Source organism: Anarhichas minor, unplaced genomic scaffold, assembly GCF_050575085.1.
Source record: "Anarhichas minor isolate MPS153535 unplaced genomic scaffold, ASM5057508v1 ptg000094l, whole genome shotgun sequence".
In the NCBI taxonomy this organism is placed as follows: Eukaryota; Metazoa; Chordata; class Actinopteri; order Perciformes; family Anarhichadidae; genus Anarhichas; species Anarhichas minor.
The window spans coordinates 153,048-169,455 of NW_027466540.1; the positions used below are offsets into that span (position 1 = coordinate 153,048).

The 16,408-nt window shown below is 40.0% G+C and overlaps 1 protein-coding gene across 1 annotated transcript in view; it reads right to left on the reverse strand.

The window, feature by feature from the left end:
* Positions 1–3,716: 3,716 nt before the first annotated feature.
* Positions 3,717–16,408, reverse strand: part of LOC142939168 (venom phosphodiesterase CdcPDE) — a 40,336-nt gene continuing 27,644 nt past the window's right edge. The window contains exons 16-25 of the mRNA XM_076082388.1: positions 14,592–14,661; positions 14,296–14,383; positions 13,689–13,861; positions 11,275–11,320; positions 10,852–11,006; positions 9,253–9,388; positions 7,634–7,711; positions 7,407–7,539; positions 5,085–5,241; positions 3,717–3,890 (exon numbers count right to left, since the gene is read on the reverse strand). Coding sequence (XP_075938503.1) covers positions 3,717–3,890; positions 5,085–5,241; positions 7,407–7,539; positions 7,634–7,711; positions 9,253–9,388; positions 10,852–11,006; positions 11,275–11,320; positions 13,689–13,861; positions 14,296–14,383; positions 14,592–14,661 — 1,210 coding nt within the window. The remainder of the gene's footprint in view (positions 3,891–5,084; positions 5,242–7,406; positions 7,540–7,633; positions 7,712–9,252; positions 9,389–10,851; positions 11,007–11,274; positions 11,321–13,688; positions 13,862–14,295; positions 14,384–14,591; positions 14,662–16,408) is intronic.

Genomic DNA, 16,408 nt, shown 5'->3' on the forward strand with positions numbered 1-16,408 from the left:
GTAGTGTCTTGTACTGTTATTTTATTCTCTTTAACCTTAATCCCACTGAAATGAGGGATCTCTTTTATAAAGGGGTCCAGGTCAAGATGGCAACCTGAAAAACGCTAATAACAGACTTAAAGAAGAGAACAGTGACAATTTAAAAACAACATAAAAATGTATATGAAAGAGACGACAGACTTAAAACTAACCAGCCGTGGTTAAAGGGTGGAGCCACAGGTGATGTAGTTTGTGTTGTCAGTTGTCTATCAGCTTTTTTATGGCATGTGATGCAAAAGAAAAGATGAGCACCCCAAACAAATGTTATTTAAATGAATTTAAGCAAGTTTCTCATTTAAGATGCTGAAAATATCATGGAAATGATTTGTTTCGTGCATCCATTCTCAGAAATAATGTAGAATACGTTTTGCTTTGTAACCTCTCACCAACAACTGAACTACAGTATAATCTCAACGTTTGACTGGTTAGAACCAGTATCACAACTAGACATGGCGTCTATTCAACTAATGGGAAGTCCCGTAATACAATCTTTGATGACAAGAGTTGCACTGCTGGAGGTAAAATACGATGGATCATCCAAACATTTCAGACCGAATGAGTCAAAACATATCAAATTATATTGTCTCCTATCTATTACGGAGAAAATCCCCCTTTTATCCTTCAATGCCTCATCTTAGATCTTTTCCCAGAGAGCTCCTTATCTTCCACAAACTGACACTGGCATCCATTTATAGGAAGGTAGGCTGACGTGTCCTTTTGTTTTTCACTCTAAAAAGGCCCATAAAACAGGTAGATTGTGCCATTTCTATTCTTTATTGACACTGGCTCGTGATGATGATAGAGAAACGTGCCGTCTGTATCCATCAGTCCCGCCCCCTCATTCTAGAAAAAAAGGTTTGTGTCTTTATGGACGTCGCCATTTCGTTTTTTAGCAACCAATAGGGACATCTTTAGGTGACCATAATGTTACCATTGACCTTCATGAAGTGTAAACACACTGTGAAAGGGTTAAAGTTGTGAGACAAAAACACGGAGAACGCAGTGGTAGCGATCTGTCTGAAGACTTGAAACTAGAGATTGAGACCATAAACTCATGTTTACAATGTTTACTGAGGTAATAAATCAAGAGAGAAGTAGAGTCATTTTCTCATAGACTTCTATACAACCAGAGGAGTCGCCCCCTGGTGGACATGCCGCCTGGCCTGGAGCCAAAATAGTGCAGTACTTGAGATTTTGGGTTAGTTTGGGGTTTTCGTTAAGTAGTATACATTACTATTCAGTCTCGTAGAGTTCATGCTTTGTGTTAGGCTAACGTTATTCATTAGTTCCAACTATTCAAGTCCTTCTGAGCTGTGATTGGCAGATCATCTGGCAACAGTAATGTGGTTTCCTACACTGTGACAAGAACATGGAGTCTTCGGTTTGGATGAAGTTGAGAAGTTTCACTCATGTAGCTGCTGGCTAGTTAGCTAGCTTTCTAATTTCACTGAGCTTTCGTGCTCCACACTATTTTTTTAATTTTCATCGAAATAAGCTTTAAGTCTCTGAAAAACGTTTCTTTTACTGAAATTAGGTGAAACAAATGACTCCCTGGAAGTTGCTCCATAAGAACATAACAAATGTCTATTATGTGAAAATTTGGTAAGTTAAAGGTACGATTATGCCTACAAATTTTACTTGGATTTTATGATTTTTGCACAAACTAAAATGTATGCCATCAGAATAATTAGAACAATATTCTTGACATATGACATGTGATATGTTCACTCTACATCCTTTCATCTGTTTTCCATAACTTCACAGTGTGAGATGTTCACCATTCTAATACGTGCTTGCAGAGATTCTCACATTTAAAGAGTTTGTCACATCCTCAATGTGAGGTCTCTGTACTGGAAGACTGAACGATTCAAAGCATACAAGGTGACATCCAAGTACGCCAGACTTCAGAGATGTGATTGGGCGACTCAGATACCAACGCTTACATATGGATGTCTTCCTCCACTTTCATAGACAACAACATTTAAATCAAGAATCAACAGGTCTACTGCAAGAGGTTATTCTACAGTAGAAATGTGTTCACTTGACAGAATTAGAATTGTATTATCAGGTTGCTGCTCTGTTCCTGAAAGCACAATCTTTGTGGCAACTTGGCAATATAAAATGTATGGAAATGCCTGCGTGTGCCTGGTTCCCTTTAAAGTTATGCTCAGTGTTCTGCTACAGAGACACATTTAAAAAGGAGACTTTCTATGCACAGGACGAGATGTGACATTAAAAACATGTTTGCTCGTGTACATAAAACAAACAAATGGAAGATGCTTGTTATTCATTTATCTTGGGTAGTTGACTACATTTCTCTTTGTACAAACAATCAAATACATTTATATGAAATTGTTAAAAACAAAGAAATATGTTTCACATATGATCCTGAATTCAGTTGGATTAATTGATCTGGGATTTGGGTTGACCAAATAAAACATCCCTTGAATGTTAGTTAGTGTAGGTAAGCCATTGGAAAGTAGGGGTGAGATGTTGTATTGAAACCTGTGAAACAGCCCAGTGGCCAGAAAAAAACATGACATTGTACGTTTCTGCAAACCACTGACACGTTGAATATGGATAATTTTGCATTTGGTCAGAGCAAGTGACGTAGTGTACTCTGCGGCCTTTCTGTTAGGTGGTACAACAAGGAGAACAAACAGCGAGAAAGTCCACTTAGGACGGGTAGTGGGGGGGGCATGTTGGACTGTTCCAACAAACACAAGACTCTCACCCAGGAGACAGTTGTTGTACATCTAGACTTGATGCTTGTTACGTAGCGTTGCTCGGCTTGTAACGCATCTTTACATAAGGGTAGTTTTTATTTATCTATGCTAATTACGTTGTTTTGCTACATTGCGTTGTTACATTGTTATGTTACGTTGTTACATTGTTATGTTACGTTGTTACATTGTTACGTTACGTGTTACATTGTTACGTTACATTGTTACGTTGTTACATTGTTACGTTACGTTATGTTACATTGTTACGTTACGTTATGTTACATTGTTACATTGTTATGTTACGTTGTTATGTTACGTTGTTATGTTACATTGTTATGTTACGTTGTTATGTTACGTTGTTATGTTACATTGTTGTTACATTGTTACATTGTTATGTTACGTTGTTACATTGTTATGTTACGTTGTTACATTGTTATGTTACGTTGTTATATTGTTATGTTACATTGTTACATTGTTATGTTACATTGTTACATTATGTTGTTAAGTTACAATTTTAACACAAACCATGATCTTTGTGTGTGTGAAGGCCAACAGTCTGCAGCGGCCTCGTGTCTATAATTGTTTATTGATCCAAAAACTGTGATCGTTGATCACAGTTTATATGAGTTTATATTTACATCCACTGCTCTAATACACGTTCTATCTCATCTCATCTGCATTGCGTGAAATAAATGCTTAAATACAGATTACAAAACAAAATTAACAGGATAAAAATCACGACAACAGGAAAGTAATAAGAAGAAACGAATACAAACAGTTTTAAGGTGAAAAGTAAATAAATAAACAATGTCACTTTGTTGAATAATTACTACATTCAGTGCAGTGTTGACAAAGTGACAACACAATTTAAGACGACTCACTCAAAACTACAATACTTTTACAGATACTTAATATTAATCTCGGGTGATTTGTTTTTTGTGGAAAAGAGCAGGTTCACTGTTTTCTGTGAATGGCAGCTGTGGGGCGGGTCTTCATCCTCAGCAGGTCTGTGATTGGTCGATTGCTGCCCTGGTAAAAGTCCAATCCTGTAATCCACTCGACGTCTCTGACTCGTGACTGGTGGAACCACATGAGATCTTCAACCCAAAGAGATTCGGCTTGTGTACTCTGCCAATGCAAAATGAAAAGTGACAAAACAATATTTTAAATGTGACTGTTTGAACAAGTTGATGTTAGGGCTACGTTTCTTCTTTCTGTTACTTCCTGTTCTCAAAAATGAACCGTCTCAGAGATCATTGACATGTTGCTTCTACTTTCACTCGTTTATCCAACGACAGATGGTGAGGCTTTGGGTAACCCTGCACTAAAATCATTAACTTCTATCTTCTGAGCGCGAAAAATAGCGTAACAATTCAATGTCTCCTCACCGACAGTTTTGTCCAATAAAACATCTCCACAAGTTCTGGATTTTGTTGTCTTTCTACAAATGTTTCTGGTCATCATGAACAGACATTCATGGTTCCCAGAGGATGATTCCATGTGAGTTTGGGGATTTTCTGACCTTTCCTTTAGCACCACTGTCAAGCCAGTATTTCCAATTAATTAACACTTTGGTCCATGACAAGTCATCCCTCAACCTCAAACGCCTATTGTCTATTCGTGGTCTCCAGATGATTCATCTCAATATTTTTGTTGATCCCCTGACCTTTCTTCTAGGACTACCATTGAACCAAACATGCCCTTCTTCTCTTGATAAATACAAATCTAATGGACAGATTACCATAGAATCTATTTAGCACATTCATGGTCTCCAGGGGAGGAAGCCTTTCCATTTTGGAGACTTTTGGTTACTTTTTCAGCCAAGATACTGCATTTCATTCATTGGTTTTCATGTGGAGGATGAAATAGACCATTCAATTTATGAAGCACATTCATGCTCCTAAGAGAATGAACCCTCCTCATTTGAATTACCTTCAAGACAAATCTTAACATGTTTTAAAGACTAGCAGGACATCAGACTCTTGTTCATAGAAACATGTCGTCACCGTCTGTTTTAAAGGGTGTTTCATTGTTTAACAAGTAACCACGAATGAGCCGCAGACTAACACAAAGGTTCCTTTTTGTTGTTACTCCTCGAGTGTCAGTAAATGGGAACATCACAGGAACAGAAGGCACTGCTGCTTTGTTCGGGAGCGGTCAGCATGAAAGTGAGCCAATAGGGAGGTAGTTTCATTCAGAGTCATAAAAAGAGTTTCAGTGTATTTGTTTGGTCAGTGTGACGTGGCCGGAGGAGGGTTGTGAAAAGCTGAGTCAATGAAGTGTCATCTTAGAAAGGTAATGTCTAACTTTGTGGTTTCTTACTTCGCAGCTTTCCATGTTGTTGGGTCTGTGAGGCAGCAGGAAGGACACGGTCTGCAGCTCGCCGACGCAGGCCACCACCGGTAGCGCCGAGTCCCTGCAGCTGGTCATCACCGCAAAGAAATGGGTGGGTATCGAGATGTTCGTGCCAGACACAAACCTGGAGTCACACAAAGACAGACGCAGTCTTATTCATTAGCAAAGTGCAGAGTAATTCAATGAAATTGGACTTTCCAGAGGTGTGTGGGAGCTGTACATGGTGCTGCTCGAACAGCCTCCTCACTTCTGGTTTCAGGCTGTTGAAGGGATTTAAAAACAACAACACTGATGTTGGGGTAATAAGTTCTGGCTCACTGTCGCGTGGGTTTGAGCTCAGGGCAGCAAACTGGGAAAACTACTCATTCGTTTTCTTTTTGTACACAGACAGTTGCATGTTGAATAAGGAAAGAGACAAACACAAACAATGGTTGAAGCATAATTGCAAGCACACTATGGTTTGAATCATCCCTGTATGCTATAACATTAAGATTTGTTAAGGAAGCAACATGATCATTTTCAAAATGACAGACGAGACGGACGCTGACGGGCAACAACAAACTAAATGATACATTTCCACCTGGAAAATCCCGTTTATCAGATTACAGGCCAAGCTGCCCTGAAGGACGCAGGACGCCAGCTGTAACACTCAACCAACCAAAATCTACTTTAAGGAGAAAAACAATTCCATATGTCACAACAAATGAATTATGGGACATTTCGATAAGAGCTGCAATGAATTTTTTAACATTCAAAGCTTCTATTGAGGTTTTTTGAATGAAGCTTCGGATGTCTGCAATCCTACTTTATTCAGTTAATATAACTTGGAAATTTTGTTTGCACAATTTAAAATTACACAAACATAATAGAGAAAAATAATGTCTCGGGGCAGAAAGAGGCAGAAAACCCACTGGGCTTATGCGAGGCCTCCACCGAGATAATATTAAAATTTCACAATATTATAGAGAATAGAAAATGAATATATAAATACATAATACTGATGACAAAGTAGTGAAAATGTTGTTTTTGAAAGGCTAAATGTCAAGAAATATGGATTGAAGCAGAATATTTTGTAAAATAAAAACATCAATCTGTTTTTAAAAAAAACTTGACTTTTGGACTTTGCAGCGCTCTGCAGTTATTGGAAATAATACAGAATGAATAGCACAAAACAACAAAAGAAGCTGCGCAGCATTCAAAGGTTGATTTAGAATCTGAATCTTGGGAGCGTTGAATGATCCGGTGCAGCCCAACAGACAACACGACAACGGGGGAGGAGGGTTTGCATTCCGTCCTGCAAGATGTAATTTAGCTTTTAATGATTTCTCTTTGTGTGGTTTTATGTTTCGTGGTTACATCATATTCAGCCAAAGCTGGTCATCCTGTTATTAATCCTCTCTAGCCTCCTTTTTCCATCGCTCTGTTTGTGTGGAAGAGGAAATAAAAGCTGTCATAACATAGCAGCCTTTTTTTAATATCCGGTCAAGAGTTGTGACGGGAGTCCACCAGGCAGACAGATTGTCCTCTAATGCAGAGGAATGACATGTGAGTGGGAAAGCAAGTGTGTTGAGAAGGTGTTGGTCATCACATAAACCATTTCATGTTTGTCATTTAAAATCACTGTCTGTGTAAGAGCCATTTTGTATTCTTAACAGTTTTTGTATTTTATGTTTATTGCAAAAGTATGTGTGTTATGCTCTTTAGAATGTTTACCATATAATAGAGTTAAAAGATTGGTCATGTTGTAAAATGTGCTTCAAATGTGTGTTTTTGCCCTTTGAAGATAAAGGCTCCTCTATTCTGTCCTGCTATTGGATAATTATTGGTTGACTCCTTTAAGTGAGTTTCAGTGTAAGTTAGGCTTTGATGGAGCAGGATGTGGAGCAACAATTTTTATGACCGCAGATTCTAGATCGCAGATTATAGACTTTTTAGTTATAGCCAGCTTAAGTCAATGTTTTAGTACTCCAGTTATTACCTAAGGAAATTGTTTTGTTTATTTTTGTTTACATGGAATAAAACCACTTTTAACTACGAGCTACGAGCCTCATCTTTGGACAGCTAGCAAGAAAAGTTTAGCCTGCAAGAGCACGCAAGTTGGACATGGTAGGCTACGCGAGTCAGAACCCTTTACATCCTGCAAGAAGTGGCCAAGAAGGACAGTAAAATAAGCTGCCACTACAGTGGTTCAAATAAAAACTGATGAAGTCAGAAATCAAGGCTGGATGTCTTCAAAGAAGAAGCCGTAAATGATGATGTTATGATCTTCATTAGAAAACGAAAACTTACTGCTGGATCTGCCCCGGAGTGTCGTACTGTCCGTCATAGTTGTAATCGAAGGCGGGGCCCGTCACCACACTAACACCGTTGTAAATGGAGGCGTATTTCTTTAGTAGTGTGCTGTGAAAATAGTCCCAGATCTCTGAAACAGACGAGGAGAGAAGAATAAATTCAAGGAAAGAAAGAAACGTTTTGCAGTGTAGTTATTTTTGCCGTGATGTTAACCGGTAACTCACTCTTAAACTCGGGGTACATTGGCACCACGTTACTCATTAGCAGAGCGTCGTACTGCTGATCCACCATCTCATTCAGATCTGCAAAAACACAACTAATAATGGGCCTCATGCTAAACACACTCGTCTGTACGCATCCGTTCTTATGAGGCGAGTGATGTAGGACAACGGGACACATTCACAATTTGTCACGTTTTTTCTTGTATTTTGAGTTTTTTAAGGTACTAAGAACTAGTTTGTCATTCATGTTCTATCCAAAAACAAGAAACTTGTATGCTTGTATGTCCAATGCATGTGCTCTTTATCTGCTTTACTTCAATTAAATTCACAGAATTGAATGTGTCCGACACAGGAAGTAAACAATCCCTCTCCTTTTCTTTTGGAGTAAACATATTATCCTGTTTTTCCTGAAAGTGCCTTTACCAGGACTATGAAAATGAAGGTTCCCCCTCCGTGCACCACACTGTGAGATGTGGAGGAGAGCATCCCTTTCATTTCTAGAGAAGAGATACCACGCGGTGCTTTCCTTTGATGAAGTGTCAACACTTCACTCGTTCCCTTTCCGTTTCTCTGTTTTCACTATCACGTACTAAACTCTTCTGCCTTTTCAGATCCAGCCGACTCCCCCTGCTACGCTCATTGACAGTCATTCATGCCAGATGGTGTGAACACATTAACTCTATTAGCCTTCGCTTTATGTGTCTGGCTCCCTGCATGATCCCGCTTCACACTAATTTGCTTGTTTTGATCTGCCTTCCACTTTTCGGCCAAGTGAACGTTTACTTAAAAGGTGTAATAATTGTGTAATAACTGACCACGTGCTCCAAAGAAACTAGGGGCAGTATTTGACCTCTGCTACGTGCTCCATTCAAATCTAAATTTCATTAGTTATGAAAAAAGAAGAGCAGGAGAATAGCAGCAAGAATATGCAAAATTCAACTGAACAACAGCGGAAAGTTGTAGAGCCCCTCAAAAATACACTGCTATCACAATCTTCATGTGTGGTGTTGGCTTATAGTTTATGTTGTGTGGCTGTACGGTTCATGTGACGTTACGTTTTCAGTGTGGTTACTGGCTTGGGTCTGGGGTGGCAGAGATGACGGAACAACATGAGGTTTTGCTTAAATTCAGGGACTTTTTGACATGAGGCGAAAAGTACGGGCAGACACATTATTCTGATGAAACTGTGCTGAACGGCACAAGCTACAAACAATACGACGTCTTACACAAATGATAGTGATAAGTCATGAATGAGCTGACATTCTGTGGAAGTGAGGATTTAGAAAAGTATGTGAAGAGTGATAAAGAGACAGGAAGTGAGTGTGCAATAACATCCTTGTTTCATTGGATGTGTGTGACTGTGCCCATGATGCACAGCGACTGCGACTGTGACTGCACAGCGACTGCGACTGTGACTGCACAGCGACTGCGACTGTGACTGCACAGCGACTGCGACACAGCGACTGCCTCTGGCTTGTGTTTTGTTTTGTGTTCTCCACGGACGCTTTACAGCAGCGCTTTGCTTCTAAATGCTTGGACCAGAATAAATGCATGTCAAATGCATGCACGTATGCACCTCTATGTAAATAACGATTTGAAATAAAGCAATAACGTTGAAGTACTTGGCGAGTACAGGAAGGCGTGCGTCAGGTTCCCAGCAGTGTTGTACTGGTCACATGTGGGACTCCGGGACTCTCGGAGTCTGACGTCAGCCCTCAAACAGTCCGGTGTCACTGGTGGTAACGGGTCCAAGTTCCTCTGCAAGAATGGAAAAACTTAAGCTTTAGTTGAATTACAGTAATCAGCTCCAGACGCAATTACAAACCAACAGTTGGCCCTTTGACTGCATAACAAGAAGAAACTCTCCAGTGATCCAGTGAATCTTTGAGTCAATTTTAGTTTTGAGACAAATGCCTCTATTTTCAGTCCCTGAAAGCATAATTAATGTCTGTAATGTTTAGTTCAAGAACACTGAGCTTGCAGGCTGTTACGCCCCCTGACTTAACGATGCCTCTTTTCTAGAAGAGAGCTCTGTTTGTCTTTGCAGGTCTGCCACGCCCCTTGAGGATCACTGAAGCACCCACACCTGAGAGTCCTCATCTCGTCAGTGGAGCTACATATCAACCCCCGAATCCAGTGTTCCCAGCCCTTGTTTGTTCACTCTGGGCCTGTGGCGCTGTGGGTTTGCTGCTGCTGCTGCTGCTGCTGCTGCTGCTGCTGCCAAGAGCATTTGTGCTGCCATACCTGGGATTCAAACTTAATGGAAGCTTTGTAGGGGTTCTCTGCCTTTTATTTATAAGTTTTCTCCTGTTTTTGACTAGTTAGGGAGTTCAGTGTTTTGTTTGTAGTTCAGCTGATCTCTTCTTTTCCAGTTAGCATGGGGGTTTTGTTTATGATGTTGGCCTTAGAGACCCTGACGGCTACGCTTCCTTATTTAGTTTGAATTAATGACAAACAGCATGACAACTGAGGAAAGTTTTAAGATAATCCCGTTGTCGAGCTTCTGACACAATCAGCAGATTAGGTAAGAGCCATTGGAAGAGGCATGTAATGGCTCTTCCAATGGCTTCCAATGAAATGCTGCTCTAGTTTTCCTGATTCTCATAATTCCATGTTTAGTCAGCCAGCTCTCTCAGGAACGTGGTGCTGCTGTTTGCTTTGAGGGTAAATCCGTCCCAGGAAGAACTAATCACACCTGTGCATGCACTGAGTGCCGCCGTGTGGCCATTAACAAAACACTTTGTTTTTCATCATAACTAGTGAAATGGTAGATGATTAGTATTTCCTGGATTCCTTTGTTAAATAAATTATTTTTTGCAAAACACATTTTCAATGCTCACACTACAATTTTCCACAATCCATAATTCTGTACAGACATGTCCTATTTTACATAAAGTGCAAGAAGTCTTGAATGCATTGTGCAGCTGCAGCCAGATTTAGATCGCACGCTAACGTCAAATCCGAGTGGACCTGGAGAAACGTGGCGGTTGTTTTACCGAGAGGTGGCGCTACAGCAACAGGGTGAAACGAAATCGTCATGAATCGGTGATCAGGAATCGGATAACTTGACATTGTGCACAATTCATCCTCGTACAAAGCCAATCATCATGATCTATCACCATTGTATTTCATAGGATTGTAATCTAAACATTTGAATATTTCAAGTATTAAAATCATATAATGCACTTTTACTGTTTTTCCTTCACCATTGACACACTTACCGGCTTGTCGATGGTGAAGGAGCTCCACAGAGGCATCAGAGCGTCACGGCTGTAGGCGATGATGAATCCTTCCTGGTGGAGAACGCAGTAACTCTGGTCAGGCTGCAGCATCCGGGGACGACCAAACAGCATGTGCTTCTTCTCTGCAGCGGACTCTGAACAACAATAATGGCACTTTCCTTTACGTTGCCCAATCAGTGGCATTTAGACGATGCTGGACATCAGCAGGGAGACGAATGCAAATCCAATCCAGTAATGTGAAGGAATGTATGACAGGAAACACAAGTAATCCTGTTTCCTCAAAGTGCATTCAGTCGGGATATTGCGTGTTGTAAATGAAAAGATTGACGACATAAGAATCCAAACATGTAGAAAATAAAAACAAGTTCACAGATCTTAGAGGCATTTAGGGAACCTCCTCACCTTCCTCTGCTGTCAGATTCAGACGGCTGTTGATAGCATTTCCACTCTGAGGAGAGAGACAAAGAAAACAAATGCTATTAATGGAAATGAATGTTTTATAGTACACCAATAACATACCTAAATATGGTCAAATATAGCATAATATGCTTGCTTGTAGAAGATGTAAAAAACAAACTCTGATACATCGTTTTTTTATGCACCAGTTTAACGGCAGAAAACCGATTTGAACAGTGATCCCGTGTTGTTGACCTCGCTGTCATTAACTCTGGAGCTATTTTCACTTTGTCCAGTTTCCATTCCTCATGAAGAATACCAGACACTGAGCTGAACGTTCTGCCTGAAAGATAAATGTTTTTCTGTTCCCAAGTGTTTCTTGCTTTCTTTTCCATTCTTCTGAGCTCTTCTTCATCCTGCCTTCATTATTGTCGGTTTCCTCTGTTTCCATTCATGTTTCTGAATTGTTCTCCAGATGTGATGCTTGGTTTATTTCCACTATTTGCTTTTATCCAAAGCAACAATAAGACAATAAAACCCCCAAAGTGCAAGAATCCTGCAAGTACAGCTTCCAGCAAATGCTTTGAACCCCATCAAGTGCAACATTTAGAGACGATAAGAGATGCTGAACACGTTCTTCATCATTTCATGGGCCAAGGTGAAGTCTGAACAGATGAGTTTTCAGTTTCCGACAGACAAACAGTTCTAGAATATTTAGCTGGGTGAACAAATCTCCCAACTCCTCATGGAACCACATCCAGTGAAACCAGCTGCGTAAGAACTTCGCCTCGAAATGACCCTGGTGTTGTAATGCGGGGATGTCTCGGCTTCACTCCACAAGTGGGTGAATACATCGAAAGATGCGGATTTCATCAGACAGGGAGGACTTCATAAAAGACGCTATTCGGTTTCGCAATGGGAATTGAAACATCGAGCATTTTTGGAGTTTGACGCATACTGTGGATTAAAAGTCAGGATACCTCGGCCTTTGAAGTGCAATACTGAGTCAGTGGAGAATCAATTACACCCACAGTTCACATATTACTGACACCATTGCAAAATAGAACATGATAGCAATAAGAGTAAAGTAAAAAAATAAAGTAAAAGAAAATTTAACTGAAATAGAAAAAGTAAAAGACAACAACATCTTTGTCAGCATCACATCAGTTGTTTCTTTGTGAAGCTGGCTCCAGGTCTGTTATTCTTGTTGTTTTAAGAAGGCTGACCTGGATGGAGTCCGAGTCTGAGCCTCTGACCAGACTCTTGTTATAACATCTGACGTCATTGTCTGGAATAGCACGAACCTTCTCCTACTAAAAACAATGACACTTGTCCTTACTGAGTCTAGAAAGCATTCCTGAATTATTTATATGACTACGGCATTAAATATTCAGGATGTTGACAGTACAGTAAACAGCGCTGAAGGCCAAAGAAAACCTCACAATGCTGCCAAATATAACAAAATCTATTCGATAAGTTGAGCTGGAGTTCACTTTTCTGCCCCTCTGTTTACGTGATTCTGCTGTTATGGAGGTTACCGACTACTACGTATGTTAAGTACTTTTAGTGTCGTGTTCCGAGGTTCTGGTACTTTACTCGATACATTTCAGCCGTACGTGTGTGTGTGTGTGTGTGTGTGTGTGTGTGTGTGTGTGTGCGTCCGTGAGTGAGTGAGTGTGCACCTCCGTGTCTGTCCACGGCCGATCTCACATTCTGCTGCAGCAAACTGAATAATATTTTAGTTTTAGTTATGGCTGCATGCCAGTTAAGGACATTTTGTGGTTGCGATGATTCAGACTTTCTAAAAACACTCTTTTATTTCCTCTTTTATACTCCCACAGACTGAATCCTCACTCACTACTCTTAACTGGCCCCCAGTCAGTAGGGGCCGCTACTGACAACACAGCTGAGTGCATCTCCGGCCTCCGACTGCTACTCTGCAGTTAAAAGCTAACAGAACTACCAGAACACACATTTTAGTTTTTTAAACACTTTGACACCTGTTTTGCAAACACTGTGTTTGGCTGAAACTCAAGTTAAAGGAAGGAAAGTGTGAAACACAGTATTAAGTGATGAAAAGGTAAAACCCCTCAACTGTTTGCATGGACAGTTATGTATTATGGACACACTTAATGAGGAATTGCTCATTCTGTGCCAAACACTTTCCAAGATGACGTAAAGTTCAGCTGAAGTTTGAACTCCTCCTCGTTTGATTACAGATTATTTTTGGGGACAGTAAGAAGCGTTAAGAGCTGAGAGTTCAGTATTGTTGAGTTGGTCACTGATTTTGACTGTTAACAGTTGTAGTGACACAAGCCTTGTCCTCACTGTTTAGGCCATATTTCACACACACATAGATTCCTCTCTCTATAGTTAGATGTTCACTCTGCTCTGCAGTGTGTAAGCGTAACAATACCCACCAGGGCTGGACAGGAGCATCCTAGGTCGTCTGCAGGGTCGAGGCTGATGAGCGGACACTGAACCGGAACGCTGCGCTCTGCGGGGGGCGCTGCTGTGTAGTAGGGCTGCCTCAGGAGGTGGTTCATACTGCCGTGGGTCCCGTTGTTGACGGTGGGAGATATCCGCATCACGTCTGCATGGAACGATGACCGTGTAGTATTACGCATCACAGTTAACATTTAGTTTGCTTTACTTTAGCTAGCTCTGGTGCTACTGTACAGTAAAGCAGGTACGGTTTGGAGCTACCACAATCAGATTACTCTTTCTGAAATGTTCTGCAAACTTCTCCTGCTCACGAGCGACTTACAACAAGAGAATATTATACGTGTCATAATAAAAATGGAGACAAAATGTTCGCTGTGATTTGTTATTTATCATGAGAAAGCTCCAAGTCTCTGAAGGTTCATCTGAATGGTTGTAAACGGTGCTTTTGGTTTAGATTGTAATTGTCCTGTGTTTTTACTCATAGCAGCTGTGATTGGAATGAAAGCTAAACCACAACAAGTCACAGTCTGCAGTTTAAGTGGACGCTAACTGTTAGTGGCAAAGGAAGACCCGTAAACTCACCACACATGAGATTGTAAAGCTCGATGTTTGAAAATGGTTCGATCTCTGTTTTGGACTGGAACTTAGGTCCATAACTGACAAACATAGCCTGCAGGAAAAGAGGGAGGACGACATTTGAAAAAAATGATTCCAATGGCAGCCCATGTTTGGAAAAAAGATTTCAAAAAGTATCACAAATTAAGGATAACAGAATGGTGCAGTTAGAGATACATTTTCTCAACATTACAGAGGGAGCAGAAGGGGTTTTGGAGACATTGCTACTGACTGATAGAACAGAATAGCACAGGAATCCTCACGTGCATGCTCTCAGCATCGTTGTCATAGCCGTGAGCTCCGCCAGAGCAGAATGTGAGAGATCCTCGATACCTGTGGAGACAGAAACTGACATGATGAGTCACTGGTTTCAATCCGTGCTCTGTAAACCCACTGCAGAAACTGCATCATTAACCTTTAAGGGAAAAAAAGAACAATGACCTTTAACAACATGAGTGTCCTCTTAATGTCCCACCTAAGTGTCTTCTGTAGGACTTGACATGTCTTAATGTATTTGTTTGTTTCCCTCCCAGGCATTTATCGCACCATAACACCGTCTTTTTATTTTGACGTCAGAACAATGCCTTTTCTTACTGTCGGTTATCATGAGTCACTGATCTTAATCTGAAGCAACATTTGGTGTGTTGCTGGTGCTTTCCGCTGATTTCTGATTGTAAAAGTGTGAAACTCCAGGCAGGCTGTTCTCATACACTGTCCGTAGCTATACCGACAAAAGTGATTCACTATAATTACTATGAATCCCACAAAATCAGTAAGTATGTTATTCATGAAAATGTGAGCCATGACAGGCGACGTAGTATTAAGAGCAACAAAGTCTGCACAGAGAGGAAGTCGAGGTGGATGAGTGAGTTTGCAAATTCAAGACTTTCACCCGTTGTTCATGTCCCGAGTGAAAACAGAAGTCATTTAAACTTATTTGTCTTATAACTTCTGTACTTAAGTAACGTCACATCCGTAGTCATTTTAACGCTAACGTAGACTTCTTTGTCTCGTATCTTCCGTACTTAAGTAACGTTATTTCTGTACTTATTTAAACTCAAACCACAATGTTTTCCTGAACTTAACCAGAAGGTTTTCTTGCCCAAACACTGCAGGAGCATTCACAGGCGACGGGATCGCTTTTGTTGCCAGACATTCACAGGAAAACACGTCTTTTTGTAAGATGTCATACACTGTAAGAAAAGTCAGTGAATTTTACAGTGAAAAACTGTTAAATCACAACAGTAAGAGACCGTAAATTGTAAATCGGTTATATTCAGTTTATCTGACAGTGAAACACCGTAAATCTATATATCAGCCAAAACAATAATTTGTGCATGTATTTCTTGTATAAAATACATTTTGTCACTGTTAAATGTACTAAACATTGTACTGATAACGGAAATACACCGTAATATGAAAGAAAAATCCATACCGTAATTTTTGCATTTATTACTTTTTAAAAATACATTTGGTTAATGTTAAATGTACGGACCATTGCTCTGCCAATGGAGGTAAAACGCATCATACAGTCAACAGCCAGCCCCGTATTTTTTGCATTTATTATTCGTAAAAAAATCAGTTTGTCACTGTTAAATGTACTAAACATTGTACTGGTAACGGTAATACACCGTAATATGAACAAACATCCATACCGTGATTTTTGCATTTATTACTTTTAAAACATACATTTGGTTACAGTTAAATGTACGGCCCATTGTGCTGCCAATGGAGGTAAAACGCATCATATATTCAACAGCCAGCCCCGTATTTTTTGCATTTATTATTTGTAAAAACATCAGTTTGTCACTGTTAAATGTACTAAACATTGTACTGGTAACGGAAATACACCGTAATATGAAAGAAAAATCCATACCGTAATTTTTGCATTTATTTCTTTTAAAAAATACATTTGGTTACTGTTAAATGTACGGACCACTGTGCTGCCAATGGAGATATGACGCATTATACATTAAACAGGCAGCCTCGTATGTTTTGCATTTATTATTCGTATAAAATACATTTTGTCACTGTTAAATGTACTAAACATTGTACTGATAACGGAAATACACCGTAATAT